At 48.5% G+C, this 18,877-nt stretch overlaps 1 protein-coding gene across 1 annotated transcript in view; it reads left to right on the top strand.

The window, feature by feature from the left end:
- The window catches only part of FBF1 (Fas binding factor 1), a 29,762-nt gene that overhangs the window by 5,307 nt on the left and 5,578 nt on the right, over positions 1-18,877 (top strand). Inside the window, exons 4-25 of the mRNA XM_025197500.1 lie at positions 834-875; positions 1,434-1,524; positions 2,106-2,166; positions 3,145-3,195; positions 3,865-4,009; positions 4,495-4,575; positions 5,220-5,258; positions 6,600-6,719; positions 7,370-7,523; positions 8,417-8,550; positions 9,113-9,215; positions 9,337-9,777; positions 10,662-10,739; positions 11,130-11,224; positions 12,311-12,369; positions 13,264-13,311; positions 13,408-13,563; positions 15,153-15,253; positions 15,872-16,078; positions 17,217-17,324; positions 18,042-18,181; positions 18,797-18,849. Of these exons, the coding sequence (XP_025053285.1) occupies positions 834-875; positions 1,434-1,524; positions 2,106-2,166; positions 3,145-3,195; positions 3,865-4,009; positions 4,495-4,575; positions 5,220-5,258; positions 6,600-6,719; positions 7,370-7,523; positions 8,417-8,550; positions 9,113-9,215; positions 9,337-9,777; positions 10,662-10,739; positions 11,130-11,224; positions 12,311-12,369; positions 13,264-13,311; positions 13,408-13,563; positions 15,153-15,253; positions 15,872-16,078; positions 17,217-17,324; positions 18,042-18,181; positions 18,797-18,849 (2,507 nt within the window). The remainder of the gene's footprint in view (positions 1-833; positions 876-1,433; positions 1,525-2,105; positions 2,167-3,144; positions 3,196-3,864; positions 4,010-4,494; positions 4,576-5,219; positions 5,259-6,599; positions 6,720-7,369; positions 7,524-8,416; positions 8,551-9,112; positions 9,216-9,336; positions 9,778-10,661; positions 10,740-11,129; positions 11,225-12,310; positions 12,370-13,263; positions 13,312-13,407; positions 13,564-15,152; positions 15,254-15,871; positions 16,079-17,216; positions 17,325-18,041; positions 18,182-18,796; positions 18,850-18,877) is intronic.

Below are 18,877 nucleotides of genomic sequence, written 5' to 3'. Positions count from 1 at the left end.
CCAGTAGGTGCCCTGCCCGGGCCAGCTCTGGCCTTTTAAGAAAAAAAAAAAGCCAAGAAAAGCCCCGGGACTTACTAGTCCTGCAGTGCCCTCGGGGCTTCAGGGGCTCGTGCAGAACCCCCACGTGGGGTAGGGCAGCAGGGGCGAAGTGGGGATCGCCCTGTCCCCTCACGGGCAGGAGCGGTGAGTCCGGGGGTTTTTCGGTTTGTTTGTTTTATTCTAAAAGGACCAGAGCTGGCCCAGGTGGGGCACCTATGTGGGGGCTGAGGGAGCGAGGGGCAGGTTGGAGGGCTCATGTAGAGCCCCCCACACAGTGGGGGAGAGTGGGAATCACACCCCGCCCAGGAGCACCCACTGAACCGGGCCTTTTTTTTTAACAAGTGCCAGGAGCTGAGGTAGCCATTGCCGGGCTGGGAGAGAGGCAGGGGATGGACCTGGCTGATTCGGAGATTCGGCCAAATTGAACTGGGACAGTGTTTTGAATCACCAAATCAAATCACTGTCCCCCGAATCAGCCAAATCTGAAACGAATACTAGCCGCTTTCACAGGCCTAATATCCCATACTAGGAAAGCGGTTATCCCCAGAGACTAGGAAAACTGCCTTGGTGGTCACGGTTGGAGAAAATCTTGCTCCCGGTGACATCAGTGGAAGCTATTGTTTGGGTGGCCATGAGAACTTAGGACCTCTTGCTAGTGATGCTTACACTCAAATTTTCATCCCTGAGTCTGAAGGTTTTAAACATCCAAACCATCTCAATATACAGAAAACAACTTTTCTGTCTCTTGTGTCACCAGTTCTTTTGATACAATGGCCTTGCTCTATTTTCTCTAGGCTCCATCAGTGATGTGCTTGGTGACCTCCTTGGAGACGATGGTAAACGCATCTTCCTTGGCATTGAGAAGGAAACTCTGTTTATATTGTAGTCTTTCCATGTGTTTGGGGAACTAGTGAAGGATGCTGGCTCTCTAAACAAAACAAAGCTCTCATCTTATCCACAGAGTAGCTATGCTGTTGGTTACTCCTACAGACAAATTTTCCCTGCCATGCTGTCTCTATCCTGGCCTATAGGCACCCCCTTTAGGGCTGGAAGGACAGCTCACTTTCCATGCAGCCTGTTCAATCTCTAGAGGGTATGAGACAAACTTCTAGAGAGCTCATTAGTGGAAGAAATAGAAAAGGGGCAATAGGCATGCAGAAAAAGGAACAAAAGAAATAATGAAGACCAACTCTGCAGTGTCTAATTGAGCAGTTACAGTGTGGCTGTCCTGACATGAAGAATCAGCATTTTATTTTCTGTAAAACAGAATCCCAGAAGCACACAGCAGTAGGACAAACTTAAGAAGGGAATGTGACCCCAAAGTTATTTGGGAACCACTGGTCCAGGATAAGCTTTCACCCACACATTCCAAACTGCCTGTATCTTGTTTCCAGATGAAATCCCTGTTAGATCTAACAGACCTTCCCAGCCTTCTGGGACCAGTAGAGGGAGACCCAGGGGACCCAGCTCCAGGACCAGCAACAAGTGAGTACATCTGAATTGTGCCATTAAATAGGTGATTGAAGAAGGAGGCCTTGCTCCATGCTGGTCTCTCTGCACCCTGTAAGATGTACAGTCATTTCCCAGGCCTCACTTCCTAGTACTAGTAATTTAGGTTCTGAATTTACAATTATCACTGTGGGGGAATGTTTTTTTAAGGATCAACAAGGGCATTAGGCCCTCTTCCCTCTGCATTTCAGTAGGCATTGGGCAGCTCTCTGCCTTCACACTTCTGGAAATCTCATTCTGAATATTGTTTAGTTAAAAATGATGAGCCATGCTGTGATCTTGATTAACCCCTTGTCTGTTGATGTAGTAAGACTCCTGTAATGGGTTAGGCAGGGAACACTAGAACAATACATAGAAAAAACAGCCATCCAAATACTAGCTTGTCTGAATAAATCCTTCATTTTAGGGGCTTCTTCCAGTCCTCTCCCACTTTAAATGTCAGATGTGCTTCACACACCACAGATGACTTCTGCAGCAACCTCCATCTTGACCTTCTGTGTTGGGAGTAATGAAGTGCAAGAAGAGAAGTGCCTAATCCTCCTGCTTGTCCCTTGCAGATCCCTTTTTGAGGATGACTTTTTCAGCAAGCTGGCAGCTGAGGAAGGTGCAGCTACAGAGGTGAGTGTCCTTCAGGAGAGAGTCCTCATGGTCTCTAGATTTCTAGTGTATGTGAGGCAGAAGGTTGGAGGACAGGCTATGTAGCGAACACAGAGCCAGAGTCATGCATGGTACAACTCCATTGGAGGCAACAGCAGCACACCAGAGATGAATCTGACTGTAGAAATCTCACTGACTGAAGAGCTTTTTCACATGTCCCTCTAATTGTTCTAAAACAGGAATGACATGGGTTGATGATGAGAAAATGAGAAGTAAAAACCTTAAATGAGGCTGATGCTACCAGGGTGACTTGCATGACAATATAGTCTAGTCTGATATAATGTCCTTCAGACAAAGAATCTCCAAACACTTTATAGTGAGAATAAATAAGCAAAAGTGATAGTACTGTTTCCATGAATTAAAGCCAGAGTTCATCAAGGAAATTTCCCCAGATCAAGAGTTTCCCCATAACTGTTTCATTCTCTCAAAGAATTGAAAAATACCCAAGCCTCATGAAAGCATTTGACAAACAGTAGTTAACAAGGATAGTACTCTGAGTAGTGAGGCACATCTTATTATTCCTATGTTACAAGTTGAAGACATTTAGAAGTCCTGAGTGCTGATGTGAATTGTCCAGGATCACAGTGAATCGGCAGCAGAACTGGGATTCTTAGCTGCTGTGTTGCTGGCCTAACATCTGTAGACACATCATCTTATCTGTTACCACATCAGACAGACTCCCTGATACTTTGTTTTAATGTGGACAGGACATGGGTTGTCTGATTCATTTGTTCATTTTCAGACTAGACAACAGCTAGCTATGGAACAGCAGGTGTAAAATAATAGGTGCCTAAAAAGGATGGAGTTTTCTGTATCCAGTGAAAATATTTAACAAAAAATAAAACATTCCTTTGTCTTCTGGGCTTGTTGGAGTCTCTTCTAGTGCCATATGCTTCTGAAAATGCCCATGTTTGTTCTCTCTCCTTATCTGGTATGCAGGGATCAGATGTTTCGGATGCAGATCCACAAGCTCTGCTAGAAACCCTGAAGGTAACTGAGTAAAATATTGATATTCTCAGAGCTTTGCTGAGTTGAAACTAACCTCTGACTTCTCTCCCAGTCTGTATTCCTGATTCTCCTAACCATGGTTTAACTGGCAGCCAGTCTTCCCGGATCTTTTCTTCACAGGCAACACTGTTGTGTCTTTGGTTGCATCTTAGTTTTAAGTACTGAAATGTACCATACATGAAAGGCTTGCAGCCTCAATCTTTGCTTTCCCATCTGTGTCCAGTAAAAAACCTCCTCCCTGGAAGTCACTGAAAACTGGGGAGACCAGCATGTTTGCTGAAGCTGACATGAAGAAGCTTTTTTTTGTGGCATGACCCTTACCTCTCCCTGGGGCCACCCCGGTGAGGTAATGTTGGGATCAAGCATGCTACCATTGCTTCTCTGGTTAGGAGCAGAACTAGAGCCAGACTGGGAAATAGGCCTGAAGTGAAGATCCACTTACCACCTTCTGGGTAAATCCTCCCCAGGCAGAGAGCAGGGCCTTGAGGTCTCCACCCCTGGGCAGCATATAAAAAATGGATCACATACCGCAGACCTGGTTTTACTTGACCTGTGTTAATGACCATGCAAAACTTCATATGTTCTCTACTGGCTGAGCTCCAGAGCCCTGGCTCAGCTCCTTGTGCTCCTGAATGTTCTGCTTATCTCCAGGATATGGACAATATGGAAGCTGATCTCTTAGGCATAAAAAAGCCTGGTTCTGGGCCTGGCAGGACAACTACAAAGAGTCCTGAGAAGACTGAGTCATCAAGAAACCCAGTAAAACCAGCAGGGAAGCTAACAAGTACTGAGAAAGGTAAGTGGGGATGCCTTTGAGTTTTCTTTCTGTACAGCTCGACTGATTTCCGATTGACTTGGCTTGAAGCTGTTGTGCACTGGGACTTTGAACATGGAGTACCCTCAGTGGCATGGATGTTCCTATGTAGAAAGATTATTTTGGCTACCTAGAAGCAGGGCCTCCAATATGGTCAGTGGATCACACTTAGGGACATTGCTAGTCCATGACCAAGTCTCTTGGATGTGGCGATCCTCACCCTCTAGAAACTCAGTTCTCTTGAATCTGCCCTTTGTATTCAGTAGCACAGAGTGGTCCCGACATTTTGCCCAGCTAAGGGTTATGCCCAGATTTCACCTAATTCTCTGTTTTAGAGGACTGTAGCTGTCTTCCTCTTAACACACGGGTACTGCCTCACCAGTCTGCTATCCCTTTATATAGCTTAATGCCTGCCTGTATGTGAAACCCCATTTCTGACCGTGTCAATGGCCTCCCTTTTGTGGCAGAGTTGGCAACTAGGATTGAAAAGAAAGTTCTTACCACTCCCCCGACCACCCGGCAGCAATATAAGAAGTTTTCCTTTGAAGGTAAGATCTTGCTGTAGCCCAAGTGGACAGGTGCAGCTATGCTCTCTCTATGCTTACTGTTTAACACCCTAATTTAAGGGGAAGGGTGTAGGGAGGCATCCCCTTTAGTGATAGGGTTGCTGGAAGAGTGGATGGCTAATAGGAATCAGAGAGGTCATCAGCTCAAATCTGGGCCAGGTCAAAGTACCATGAAGGTACCTGTGTGATGGGAGTTGCTGGTCTCCTTCAGCAGTTCCTAATAGGTCCGCAGTGTAAATGTTTTCATCAGGTTAGTGACAGAGAGGTCTAGCCTTAAGTAGGCTAGAAGCCCTGAGCTCCCTTTTGTTCCAGGGACGCTCTCCACATCAGGTGTCAGAGCCACAGGGCAGCTAAGACTCCCCTGTTATCCCTGCTGTCATAATAGAGCCGACTTCAGCTTCCAGGCACCATTTGCCAGCACCAAATTCACTTGAATTAAGTCCTGTGTTATACATTGCCCAAATGCCTCCGAATTATATCAGCAAGCATAAGGTAGGAGAGAGTGTACCAATTGGTCATGGAAATGCCAAAGAAACATCCCAGAGAGTAAGTGGGTGGTACGTGTGTATTTGTGAGGATCTCTTTTAGTTCATTTCTCTGTCCCTTCTTCCCTTCTATTCGCACAGCAGAGGATGAATCTAAAAAGCAACCAGGTAAGGGAATAAGTAAGTAATTAGAAAACCCAGATTTAAAAATAGCCTGCCTTGGGGCTATCTTTTTGTGCGATTTCTGTGGGCACTGTGTTTGGGTTTATGTTCCCTCAGACCTTTTTTAATTGATAGTTTCTCTCAGATCTTTGCAGGGATATGTTTTAGAAGGATAGTTCCTTACAAGCATTAATTTCTAATTTCCCATCATCCCTGCAGAGGAGGGAAGGAGGGAAAGATTATATCTGCTTTACACCTAACAAGAATGAGTCACAGCAGCCAGAGGTCACAGGTGTGGGAATGGGATCCAGGTCTCCCGACATCCCAGTTCTTTACTGTAACCAGAAGACTATGCTCCCTGTTACAAAGCCTGCTGAAAAGGGTAGAAAGCCTCTTAAGTAGCTTCAATGGGCTTTGGATTAGGTCAATAGGTGGCCATGTACAGGGATGAGGGGTGGAGTCAGGACGCCATGGGAGGGGTGAAGCCACCAGCGCTGGCCTTGGCCCACCCCTCCCCTCTTCCATCGTCACCACCACAGGACTGATGCAGGCCAACACAGTGGGGGTGTGGGGAGGAGCGAGCGCACCATGGTGGCGGTGTGGGGGGAAGTGGACATGGGCAGACGTGGAGAGGAGGGGAGTGGGCCTGGGCCCAATGTGGAAACGGGAAGGAGGCGTGAGCCTGGCCTGACATGGCAGGGGGAGTGGAGGAGTGGGCTACCTCCATCCCTCAGGCCCGGGTCCACTCATCCCCCACCCCTGTGTCTGCTCCGAGCCCTCTTCTGCCCTCCCCCTGATGCTGCAGCCCCCGAGCAGGCCCAGACCCCAAGCAGCAGGAGGGAAGAGGGGAGCGGGTCCGGATGGGGGGGCCACAGGACTCCATCTCTGCCCGCTCCACCCCCTCCCCATCATTCTTGACGGGCAATTAGCTAGTGTGTGTATATTAATATATCTACATTATAATATAAACGTGGGGACCAGACTTGCTCCCAGCAAATAGTGCTGTTGACTCGAGCAGAAGCAAAATCTAATTCAGGGGCGAGCAGTTATTTTGGGCAGAGGGCCACTTACTGAGTTTTGTTAAGCCATTGAGGGCCACATGACAAGCAGCCAGGGGCTGATAAATATTAATTTTCTATATTTTTTAGGGGCCCCGTGGGCCGGATAAAATGGCCTGGTGGGCCGCATCTGGCCCACAGGTCACATTTTGCCCACCCCGATCTAATTCGTACAGGATCCCCAGAATAAAGATGATAGATAGTCCATTCTTGGTGCATTGTTTTCTTAGAGCTAGAGTTCTTCCTCCAAATGACTCGTGTCTTTTCTTCCCTTCTTCTTTCCCTTTGGGATAATTCATAGATTTAGATGATCCTTTGACAGGACTTTTGTCAGATGAAGAGGAAGATGCTGCCAAGAAACTGCCTCCATCAGGCTCCAAAATTAGCCCTGAAAGAAACACTGGGCCAGCCAAAGGGAAAGGTAATTGGAAATACTGGAAATACACCCTGTCCCTTGAATTCGGTCCGAGTTGCTCAGTTGGATCAAAATTGGTCTTTCGTCTCCTAGGACTTGGGTTCAAATTCTGACATTATTCTAGCCCCAGACAGGCACTTTTTCACATTAGCAAGTTGGGGCGCATTTGGTATCTCTGTGGAGATTCAGGATTAGCAGAGTTAGGGGCCCTTGTGCCTAGGGCCACAGGTCAAGTTTGTGCTTTAGCTGGTAGAGCTGTGTCAGGGGAGAACATCCAGGATTCCTATAGCAGGAAATGCTGCCAATCATGTACCTTGGTGGAGGGACCCAGTCCCAGGGAGTACTACAGTTCAGGAGTGAAAAGCTCTGGCAAAGCTGGGGCTTCTGGGATATCTGGAGCTCTACAAATTGGGAGTTGAGGGGCTGTTAAAAATGTCTCACCAAGCTCTCCAGAAGACAGATAATCCAAATAAATAAAAGCATGGACCTCCTGCTTTGTCACTTCCCTTTGATTTGTGTTTCTGGCCCCAGAAGAATCATTTCTGCATAACCATGTAGAAGACCCCACCAGACTGTGCCTAGTGCCCTGTGGAGGATAAACTCATACTGGAATCATGACTGTCACTGCTACAACAGCTCTTGATTCTGTTTAACAGAGACATCACTCTCTTCGATGCCTGGCCACACAACAGCCCCCATGCGGAAGAAGGAAGAGCTGATGTTTGAAGATGATGCAGATGACCTCATGAGTGCCCTGGGGTTTGGCGAGAGTCTGAAGGGAGATCTGAAGCAGGAGAGGAAAGGGGAAGAGTAAGGCCTTTCCTTCTGTACACAAGGCTATTGATAGAAATGAAGCATTGAAACACTCCTGTGGGAGTTAGGCTTGGTTCCAGTCATGAAGTGCAGTGCTAGAAAGACTGTTATATTACCTCACATCTAAGTGGGTGCCTGAGGCATGAACCCCTGCTAGGGCCCTTGATGTTTCATTGGAGTTGTCTCTAAGTCAGGGGGAAAGGAAGAAATGGGGTAAAAGATGACAAAATACTGGAGTTCAGTTCACTATCTCAGAGCAGCAGGATTGATTTATTAAAATAAATAGTTAGCAGTATTCCCATTTGTCATTGTCATTATTAAGTCTTTGTACAGGGCCACGTTGTGCTAGGTTCCTTACAAAACAGATCAAAAAGGTAACCTGGCTGAGATATTTGAGGCTGTCTGCTCCTCTCAGTTACAGTTCTGGGCTGACTGCAGACTTGGTTGGGTTGAGTCACAGTTGTTGTTTTTTTAAATCATACGGGCAGAAATTTGAGGGGAAGATCCTCTTCCACCTATTAGCCTCCTAAATATGATCCTTTCCCACCCTGCTCAAGTCTCTGAGCAGTCACTCATGCAGAAGTTGGGTTAGTCCTTGCTGCTTTGGTGACCGGAAAGCACCTTACGGAAGTATGTAAGGTTGCTGGCTTCTCAGGGACTCCGGGAGGGTGGAATAGGAACCCACGTCCAATTAAACACCTTGCAGGTGGAATTGTGTCTGGCCCTTAGGGTTTTGAGAAAAATAAAGCAACAGCAGCAGCTTAGCTTCTGCAGAGAATGTCAATGTCCCGCCAGCTCCTTGATGCATCCTAACTCACCTGCCACAAGGTAGTGTTTCAGCCCTTTGCATCCCCTGCCATAGAAGTGTGTAACTCTTGGTGCTCTGGCAGAGAAGAGGTCCGCCCTGCCCGCTCCAAGCTGGATGAGTTGTTGGGACGAGGGACTTCAGCCAAACTCCTGGAGCGACCAGCCACGGGGGAACCAAAGGAGTTCAAACTGGATAAGAAATACCAGAAGCAGCCAGGTGAGGAAGATTTACTCTGGGAACTACAGCAGTGTCATGAGGGATATAATTGTGTGTGTAGTATTTTTATAATGGTAATATAATATTTATAATAGTATTTTTACAATGGTAAAAATCAGCATCTCAAATTATACCAGTATGAATGTCCTCCCGCACTTATTTCACTCAGAAAATCAGTATACCAGTAAAAGCACTTTTTCTTTCCTAGGCTAAGCCATGGCTGTGCTAGGAGGGCTTGCCATCCTTGTTGCTCAGCCCAAGTTTGTCTTAAGCCTTTAGATGGGCAGGTGTTGGCGTTGCCAGTAGTATTCTGTGCCAACTGTGGTTAAGATGGGTATGCTGTTTGGGGGAAGGGGAAGAGTTGCCCCATACTCTCCAATTGGTGCCCATGCACAGCTGTTCCAGTTACAGCCCTACCTCAAAGCTTCCCTAGTGGAGATAAGACCTGACGGAATACTAGCAAGGCTTCAAACAGGAGAAAGAGCACACGAGTATGATTGTGAGTGTTTGTGTGCTGCCTACTTACCCCTAGAGATTGATGTTCAAACACCTATTTAAACAGATAAGGAAGACATTTGGGGAGAGGAGGATTTCACCTTTGGTGCCTACCAACCCACCCTGGCCTCCACCCCAGAAGGCCGCCAGTCAAGACGTCAATCTGTCAGGTATAATTTTCATAGAGAAATACCCATGTCTGATGCCTTAGACATGCTGCCTCCACAACAGGAAGCTGGGGTCTGAAACCCTCTCTCAGGGGTGCATGTGTACGAGTCTTTCTGTTTTCAGGTTTTCGTCAGAGAATATCAGTGAATTGAAAACTGATCAAAGGTCCAAACCAGCTACTCCACCTACCAGGAGCCCCCTGCGAAGCAGCAAAAATGGGGCTGATTGGCTGGGGCTGAAAGATGAGGACTTCATTGATTTGGATCCTCTGTCTCCAACTAAGGACTCAGCCAAAGGTATTTCCACAGCATCCCCCTTGAATGTGCCATCAAGCCCCGCAGCTGCCAAGCGACCCAGCCCTGCCAGCCAGTCCCCATCTGGGACAAAGCCAGCAGCAGAGGAAGCAGCAGCTAGACCTGCTCCAACAGAGGAGGAAGATAACTGGCTGAATAACGCTCTGTCTCGGAAGAAAGCCCAGGTGCAGGGGAAGGTCAATGAGGAAAGTGCTGGGCCCTCAGGCCTTGTGGTGCAGGACAAAGATGCAGACCCCGTCTCTCACCCCAGGTAAAGAATCCCCTTCCCTCACCCCAATGAGCATTTCAGAGTCAAGTCCCATTGACTTCATCAGGGGCTTCTCAGTTATATAAGCGAAATTGATCCAGCCTTGTTCAGTGAGCTGAGTGCGAGTTATAGCAAAATGCCTTAGTCGGTTCCTTGACAGAACTCTTTCCAAATGTATAGCTATGGCCAGATTTCTCTTCAGGCATAACAACAGACGAGCAAGCAGGCTAGAAGTGAAGCATCCTCTTCGTATGCCGTCATGGTTTCCTCTAGGGTGCCTTTGCTCCCCCTGTCTGTGCAGCTGAATGGTTTGAAGAGAGCAACTGCTGATCACTCCCATAACTGGGCTGCCAGGGCTGGGATAAAGAGTTTGTTTTCAAATGAAGGAAAGGACCTTTATTCTCTGGTCCCAGACAGATGTATCCATATTCTGGGATCATTTACATTGATATATAAACCAATGTAAATTCTGCTGAGATCAAGAAGGGCCCAATGTGCAGCTATCCCAAGGTAGCTCATAGAGTAGGCAGCTATTACTCCATGCAGCAAAAGAGCAGATAGTAGCCTGTTAGCTTTTAGCAAGGCTACCCAAGGATGGACACACAAAGACAAAACCTAAACCAGTGTAATTTAGGCCTCTGGTGTTTTAACCCTAATTTTTCCCAGGGGGATAATTCTCTGGATTGGGTGAAGTTTACCTCAGTTATGGGTTTTCCTTGTCTACTTCCTTTTTTTATACTGGTGGATATTACATTTGTCCATGTCCTCTATCACCAAGGTAAGAGAATACCTTTGCAACCAGCAATGGGAGATTAGACCCCACCACTGGTGTTGTCCATTAGTATTAAGATTTTGTGTTCTCCCACTGAAGAGATGTTTGTTTTCAGCCAACCAGATGCCTCAGGAAAAGGACCCCAGCACCCTGCTGCATCAGAAGACAAGCCTATCAGGGTGGAAGAGCCTAGGTATGTCTCCTTCCTGCTGCTGATCTCCATTCTCCATAGAAACCACTAAAGTGAATGGAAATGCCTGGTGTCAAACACAAGCATTTAAAGCTGTGATCTTGAGCTCTGTAAAGCTGTGGTTTTCATGAACAGTGAGATGGGGTGCAGCAGCTTTAAGGAAAAAGCACCTCTGGCAGCTCTATTTCTTTCCTCTGCCCCTTTACACTGTTGTGTTGAGGAATGGACAGGCCTGGTGTTGTGCCATGTCATTGGGGCTTAAACTTGGGGAAACACAAAGTCCCTCAGGCTTACTAGAAAATGCCCCTTTAATTTCTCTCTGCTCCCCACACATCCTGCTCTGGGGCTGTGATGCTGCACCCAGTCACTCATCCATCTCCATCCATCCCACAGCTATCCCATTCCACGGCTGACCGCTCCAAAACATGACTTGTCTCTTGCATCTGAGTCCAGGAGAATGGCATCCTCAGGTGATACCAGCAGTGCCGGTATGTTTTGTCTCCCAAATCAGCCCAACTATTAAGCAGTGGTTCCTACCCCGTTTGGGGTCGCAACAATAAAAAATGGGGTTGCAGAGTCACTCGACAGTGTCGATCAATTATGATGAAAATCACAGAAAAAAGCAGGAAACGGCAGTTTCCCCTTGCAGGCTGGCTGAGACCCAGCCTGTAAGGGGTTGCTCGGTGCTGGAGGAAGTGGGAGGAGGGCGATCAGGCAGGGGGTGCTATGTGCGTGTGCACACATGCACTTGGCAGCCAGGCAGCATGGAGTGCAGCGCCCTCCAGATAGGTCTTTGGTGGGGGAGGGCAGATTGAGGGCCCCACAATGAAGGAGGGAGGGGTGGGGTTGGGGGCACTGACCAGCTGGGCCAGTGCATGGGTCCCAGGACCAGGGTGGGAATGTGGGACTCGGCTTTGGGAACAGGATGGATCCACAGGCAGCTCATCCAGGGGGCATCAGGGAGGCTGGCTCCCTGCTGCTGCATGCACTCCGTGGAAGAGAGCCATGCGGGGGGGAATGTGCCCCCAAGATTTATGCACTGAGCGGGGGTGGATGCGGGTTGCCTGCTGCAAGCTCAGGACTCCCCACCTGCTGCCTTCATGCCCACTGGGCTGTTAAGGCCCCTGGGGGTGGGTAGCAGGGTAGGGAGCCCTGAGCCTCCAGCAGGCAGCCTGCATCCTCCTCCCCGCCCCGCCATGGGCTTTGCTCCAACTGTGCTGCCCACAGGGGGAGGGGGCGTTGATCTTGTCTGCATCATTTTGGGGTTGCAAAAAAATTCTAGTGTTTAAATGGGGTGATGCTGAGGAAAAGGTTGGGAAGTGCTACACTTGGACCAAGAGAACCTCCTGGTTTCTCACAGATCATGCAGACTGTGGGGACAGGTGTGACTTGGCTTCCTTGGCTGGAGCTTATATGATGGTAGCCTGGTCCTCCCAAGACTGAAGTAGGGCATAGTCAGAGCTAGGAGAGCTCCATTTCTCGTGGGTCAGACAAGGAGTCCTGTGCCACTGTCCTTGCATACAGTGGCCTGCTTTCATTGCCACATCTGAACTTCACATGTGTTGAATTTTCAGGCCCTGCAGCTGCCTCCCAAGGACATCAGGAGGGTCTTGGCCCTTCCATGCTGACCCAGGTAGGAGTATAGCTCTACAGCACTGGAAACACATGTCTTAAGCACGTGTGCCCTTGGCTGTACAGCCATGGGGCAGGGGCTAAAGCACACAAGCTGAAATGGGAGTCAGCATCCTGAGTTATGGTCCCTGCTGCCTCCCTGATTTGTTAAGTGACTCAAGGCCCAGTCACTTGCATGCACTGTGCATCAGTTTCCTTATCGTTAGAAGGGAGGAAGGCATTCTTTTTTTCCTAAGAAGCTTGTGGGCTTTTAATTATCTTAATCAAGCTAATTGCTTCGCTGGTCTAATCCCACTGCCTAACTGGATGCAATCAATATTTTTTACATCTTTGAGATATTTTGAGTCCTACCTGGAAAATCTCAGTAATATAAATATACAAATATTATATTTTTTCATGAATAATGAGACATGAATCCTAGTTAAAAGCAGTTTGATAGTCTAGTTTCTCACTATTTAGATGTTTTGCATAAGAGAGTTCTTAGCAATTTCAGGGAAAAATTATCCAGTTTTTTAAATATGGGTGTGTCCAGCAAGTCTTGCTTGGCTTTCATCATCGAGGCTTCCCTGCATCCTGTGCTGTGGTGTGACTGCTGTGTTAGGGAATAAGGCTTATCATTCCCAAGTCCCTCTGCAGCAATGAGACAGGACAGAACAGCCCACCTTGCCTGTATGGGTGTAGGTGGGGAGTCGTCCTGTCTTCTGAGGCAGGGCCCTTGGAACTGCTTTCTTGGAAGAGAGCATCCAGCTGGGCAGTGGGATTAGATCAGAGGAGGCAGCCCCAGAATGGGGGAGCCAGAAGTTTAATGGCTGCTATCCAGGTATTGTTCCCAGAGCTGAGATGTTCCCCCACAGAAGAAGTACATGAGCTTTTCTTTCTATGGTTATTGTTGCAGGTTGTTGCATCTGGGGCTTCTCTCCAGCAGGCTGTACTGCAGCAACAGGTGAGGACAGCATACAGTTCCTCCAGTTGAGGAAGTAGCCTCCTCCTGAGGCAGAGCCATTCTAAGAGGGCTGTCTCATTTCCATTGCCCTTGCAGCTCATGCAATCCGAGCCTCTGGCCCTGAGCTTGTTGAACACTGGGGACTACGAGAAGAAGCTGGTGGCTCTGCAGGCACAGTTGCGGGAGAGCGTGGCAGGGTACCAAGCAGAGCTGCTCAGCACCCAGACTCACCTGGCACAGCTGGAGAGCCAGGTGAGAGGCATATGGCCTGCCACAGGGAAGGCCGAGACAGGAATGGTTCTCTTCATACCACACCAACTTTCCCAGAAGGGCTGGGCTGGGTATCAGCAACAGGCAATATTTTGCTCCCAAGTAGAAGTCATAGAACGATGTGGTTCATTCCTGTCCAGGGGGGTCACACAGAGGTGACAAGTCCATTGAGGGCAGCAGGGAGTGGGCCTGGACACCTTAATAGATACCCACCCTCAGACTTTCAACTCAACTCCTGCTTTCCTGGCACCTGCCTCCCAACCTGTCTCTATCCCAGGAGTGATCCAGGCAGTGATTTGCTCTTAGGGCAGGGGTGGGCAATTATTTTGGCTGGAGGGCTGCTTAATGAGTTTCGGTGAGCTGTCAAAGGCCACAAGAGTGGCCTCATCCCTTGACAAGTGCCCTACCCCGTGGTCGACATCTTGGAACTGTCCCTAACCCCTGACCTTTGCCACCAAAAGTCCCTCCCTTTGTCTCCAGAAGTACCCCTTTTAGGAAGGGGGTTTGCCATCTTGGAACCCGAGAAAAACCCGAAATTATTTACTAAAAATCAAACATCCACAATAATATGTTTAAATTTAATTTAAAAAAATATTTTGTCCTGATTTGTGTGTGTTTGCATTGTGTATATAGAGGTGATTGCATAAGAGCTCAAAATGAAATCTTATTCTTACATATTGGCGGGGTGCGGGTGTGTGTGGGTGGGTATGGGGTTTGTGGGGTGTGTGGAGGGGGAGGGTGGCTGGGGGTTTATGTGTGGGTATATGTGTGTGGTGGAGTGTGTGTGGGTAGCAGTGAGCAGGGCTCCCCCCAGAGGCACGTGGTTGTGGGGGAGGATGTAAGACGTGGTGTTTGTGAGGTATGTGACTGTGTGTGGGGGAGGGTGTGGTTGTGGGGAAGGATTTGAGGGTATGGTGGGGTGGGCATGGTAGCCCCCCTGTGCACATGCCCCCCCTGAGCCAGTCAGCACCCACCCCACAACAGCCTGGAGTCCACACACCCAGCGGTGCCTCCCCACCAACGCCAACAGCGCACAGCCCCAGCGTGCCCCGTGCCTGCTCTTTACCTCTCCGCCGTGGCACGTCCTGACTACGGACACACAGTGGGGCTGGGGCAGCTTCACAGCTGGACTGCCTTTCTAGGCAGCCCGGGCAGCAACAGCTCCTTCCATCTGCTGTCGCCAGTGTCCCCGGCCTCATGGTACCAGCGGAGACCTGCACTGTGCCGCCCAGCCATGGTGCATCCTGCCACCCCCTGGGCACGCAGGGGTACAGCAGGGCTGGAGGCAGTGGCAGCAACAACCGAAAGGAGCCACCGCTGCCCGGGCTGCCTCTAAAGGCAGACCTGCCACAGACCTGCCCCAGCCCCGCTGTGTGCCCAGGGGGTGGCAGGATGTGCCACGGCCAGGCGGCACTGGGGTCAGGTAGAACCAAGGGACCCACTGTGGGCTGGACAAAGCCCCTCTGTGGGCCGAATCCAGACCACAAGCCATATTTTGCTCACCCGTGTATTAGGGGGATCTGACTGCAGGAAAAAGAAGTTTTCCTTTGTGTATGCCTGATTTTTTTCAGGTGCGGAAACTGGAACTGGAGAGGACTCAGCAGAAGTTGCTCCTGGAGAGTCTGCAGCAGCGACACCAAGAAGACTTGGAGCTCATTGAGAACGCGCATAGGTATCACGGTTGTCCACCTACCTTCATTTGTCCACATGGGTCTTGCCACAGTATCCCCAGTGTGCCCAGTCCCCAGTTCCCTGCTCTGTGCACAGCACCTGGCCTGATTCTGTAGTTGAAGCATTGACCATTAAGTGGGCATTCAAAACGCTACCTCCAGACTCTCCATTGACTCTCTGAGTTACTTTGAGCAAGTCATGTAACCTCTGCTACTGTTGGTCCATCTTTTGATGGGAATCACAACACTGACCTATGGAAGGGGCATCATTAAGTTAATAGCAGTGCTGTTGCTTGCTGTCCCTAGCTCTGCCACCAACCAGTGGATGCCTTGGATCATCACTCACTAAATTTCCCTGTGCCTGAGTTTTCCCACACTGTAAAATGAAGCTAATGGTACCAGTCTTCTTTGTAAAGCACTTCGATATCAACAGAGGTTAAACCCTTGGCAAGAGCTGCATGTTGCCATTAAATCAGCAGCCAGATTCCTAAGCTCGCACTCACATTTGAGTTCTGCATTTAAAAGCAGATCCTTAAGCCAGGCTTTTCAAGCCCTAAGCATCTACTAGTGCCCATGTACCTTGGGAACAACTTCCACAGCCCGTAGGGGTTTCCTTTCAGGAGTCGTGTGAAGATGGTGGAAGACTCCTACCGTCAGCGCGAGGAGAGGCTGCGGCAGGAGAACGAGCAGCTGGCAACACGACTCCTGTCCCAGTGCCAGAGTGCAGAGCAGGCCAAGGCTGAGCTCCTGGCCCAGCATCAGCGCCGACTGGCAGAGCTAGAGCAAGAGAAGGTGCAAGAGGTGGAGAGGCTGAGGGAGTTGCAACGGTAAGGGAGGTTGTGGAAGGGACAGGCAGCCAGCCTAGAAGAGAGGGGCAGGGCCTGACCTTCACATCCCCGAGGAGTCAACACTCTTGGAAAGGGATTGAAAAAATGGTGGAGCCGACGGAAGTGGGTTCAATTGGGGCCAAGAAATATTAGGCTAATTTGACGGTATAAGTAACAACATCGGCCGTGCTGCACAGTGCCCTATAGCACTTGTTCCCCATATTATGGGTTATGCAGTTACCTGTGAGCATTTGGCCCTCAATGCGAGGAGGCTGAGGAGGCATCTCTCACCTGCCATGGCCTTTATCTGGCCTGTGCTGTCTGCAGCGTGTGGCCTGGGGCCTGGTGTTGACTTATGTGAATAACGCAACCTGAAAAACCTTTTTTAAAAATAAAAAATGAAAATTGTTTGGGGTCAACCTGACATGAAACTGGTTCAGTTTTCTCAGGCAAATGAAGAATGGAAAACAAAAAAAATTCTTTGCACGTTGACTAGAGTTGTCCATAACAGATTTGTTTTCTAAACTTTTAATACCTTTAAAAAAACTAATTTAGGCAAATTTGGTCTCAAAGTGTCGTTTCAAAATGAAAGATCAAAGTGCCTCGTTTCAAAGCTGTTGAAGCAAAATCTTAGGAATTTTTCCAATTTTTTTTCCGTTTTGCAAGTGAAGTAATTGGCTGAATCTGGCACAAACATTTATTATAGTTTCAGTAAACCCAAAATTGCATCTTTTGGTGAATAAATTATTCATCCAAAAATGCTCTCCCAGCTCTAGCCAGGACTCCAAATCACAGGGACTTCCCTCCACAAAAAGAGCCTTTGGGTTTGCTCAGTCATGACTTTCTACTGGAATCCTCCTCTACTCTTCATACCTTTGGTGGGAATCAGTAGATTTCTCCCAAGATTTTCTTTTGGGAATGAGATGTCTCTTTGGAGTCACCCAGTGACCATTTGCAGTTGATCTCACCTGGAGCCAGAAAACAGATCAGTGTAAAAGCTGCTTTAGTTCAGCTTTTGCTGTCAGTTTACCTGGGTTCAGACCATGGTGGTGAGAACCATGTGATTCTTTATCCTGCTTCATATGGAACATAAGTAGCAAAGTGTTGGTAAAGGTGTCCTTCCCTCTGGGTCCTACAGGGTATCCGTTTTGGAAATGTGCAAAGACCACGAAGAGCAGCTACAGAGGCTAAAACGACTGAAAGATCAGGAGATTGATGCAGTCACCAGTGCCACTTCCCATACCAGGTACCATCTACCCCATCCACATAGCTTTGGTTTTCCGGCAAGATTTCCCCCTTTTCCCAGTCCCTGTCCCTTTCAGAGTGTGATGGAGATTCAGTTTCTCTTCCTTTTCTCAAGGAGTTCAGCTAATCCTTCCTCTTTGTGTTGGGAGTCTCTCAAAAGCAGAGCTCCTTTTTGGAGCTGGTATCATATAGACTTCCCTAAAGGTGGCTACCCTTCAGAGGGTGCTTAAAGAAGGATCATGTCCTCCTGAGCTGTTGAGTGACAGTCCCCAAAGTGAGTGGTGGTAGTAGGTGACTGGAGGGCTGGAACATAGGATGGACCCCAACAAGGGTAGTAGAACATGAGATGCTGGGGATGTGGCAGGGCATCTGAAAAGGAGTGATTGGCTCAATGACCAAGGTGATCTTGACTTGCAAATTTATCACAGCCCATAAATCTGAAGGTCTCGCCCTGACCCCAGGGAGAAAACAGTCACTCTCATTTGCTGCCATTGAGAAATAAGGATCAACTGACCAGGGGAGGTTCAGGATAGAGCTATAATTGCTGAAATTTGTTGCCCAAGGAATCTGATCTCCCTTTTCCCCAGAGCCATACTCAGAATTTGACTCATTGTTTCAAAACTGATCTTCCTAGCCCTCCTGGTGTGAGAGTCACCTTTAAAAACATGAACCTGTGCAGCTACCATGTGACCAAGATGCTGCCTTTTTTCTCTTTCAGGTCTCTGAATGGTGTCATTGAGCAGATGGAGAAGTTTTCCAGTAACCTGAGTGACCTCTCCCACAAGGTGGAGGTTACACATCAGAACACATCACAGGAGCTTGAGGTTGGAGCCCGGCAGCGAGATGAGCAACTCCGTGGTACCAGCCTTCTTCTCTAGCACAGCCATTAGTACTATTTATATTATGTGATCCTCCTTGACCCCAACACAACTTGTAGTGGCAAGGCAGGCAGGCACAGGAACAGATGGTCACTGCCCCAAGCAGCTGATAGTCTTAAAGTTGGGGGTGGGGATTACTGTAGTGTCTCAAAGGTCTTGTCATGAACCGAGACACTCTTTATACCAGGTGCTGTGCAAACACAGAATAAGGAGATGGTTCTTTTTCCATTTTACGGGCTGGGAACAGGCCCAGAGAGAAATTGAATGACTTGCGAGAAAGTCAGGAGCAGAATCCTGACTGGCTACATCCCAATCAGGTGTCCTTCTTCATAATGTGTTGACCTCTCTGCAGAAAATGGCAGTAGCTCAACAAGGATTATACCCAAGGGCAAATGAGAATGCAACAGCCAAAGATGTTCTAAGCTTAAAGCAGCTTCTCCACATACATGCTGCAAATAGACAGGCTTTTTGCTGGAGGTGCCATGCCAGCTTGTTCAGACTGAGGGACACTTCCTCAGATGTTACAGACCAGCCCAATTGCAATGGAGTCAAGGGATAGACACCAATTCACAGCACTTGAAGGCTCTGGCCCTAGAGTGGATACAGAGGTGCCTTATAGTAGACCATGATATTACCCTGGGAACCCCTGTAGGCTTCCCTAATGTGACTCTTTTCC

This window comes from Alligator sinensis, unplaced genomic scaffold, assembly GCF_000455745.1.
Source record: "Alligator sinensis unplaced genomic scaffold, ASM45574v1 scaffold400_1, whole genome shotgun sequence".
NCBI lineage: Eukaryota > Metazoa > Chordata > Crocodylia > Alligatoridae > Alligator > Alligator sinensis.
This window is presented reverse-complemented; position numbering and strand designations above follow the sequence as displayed.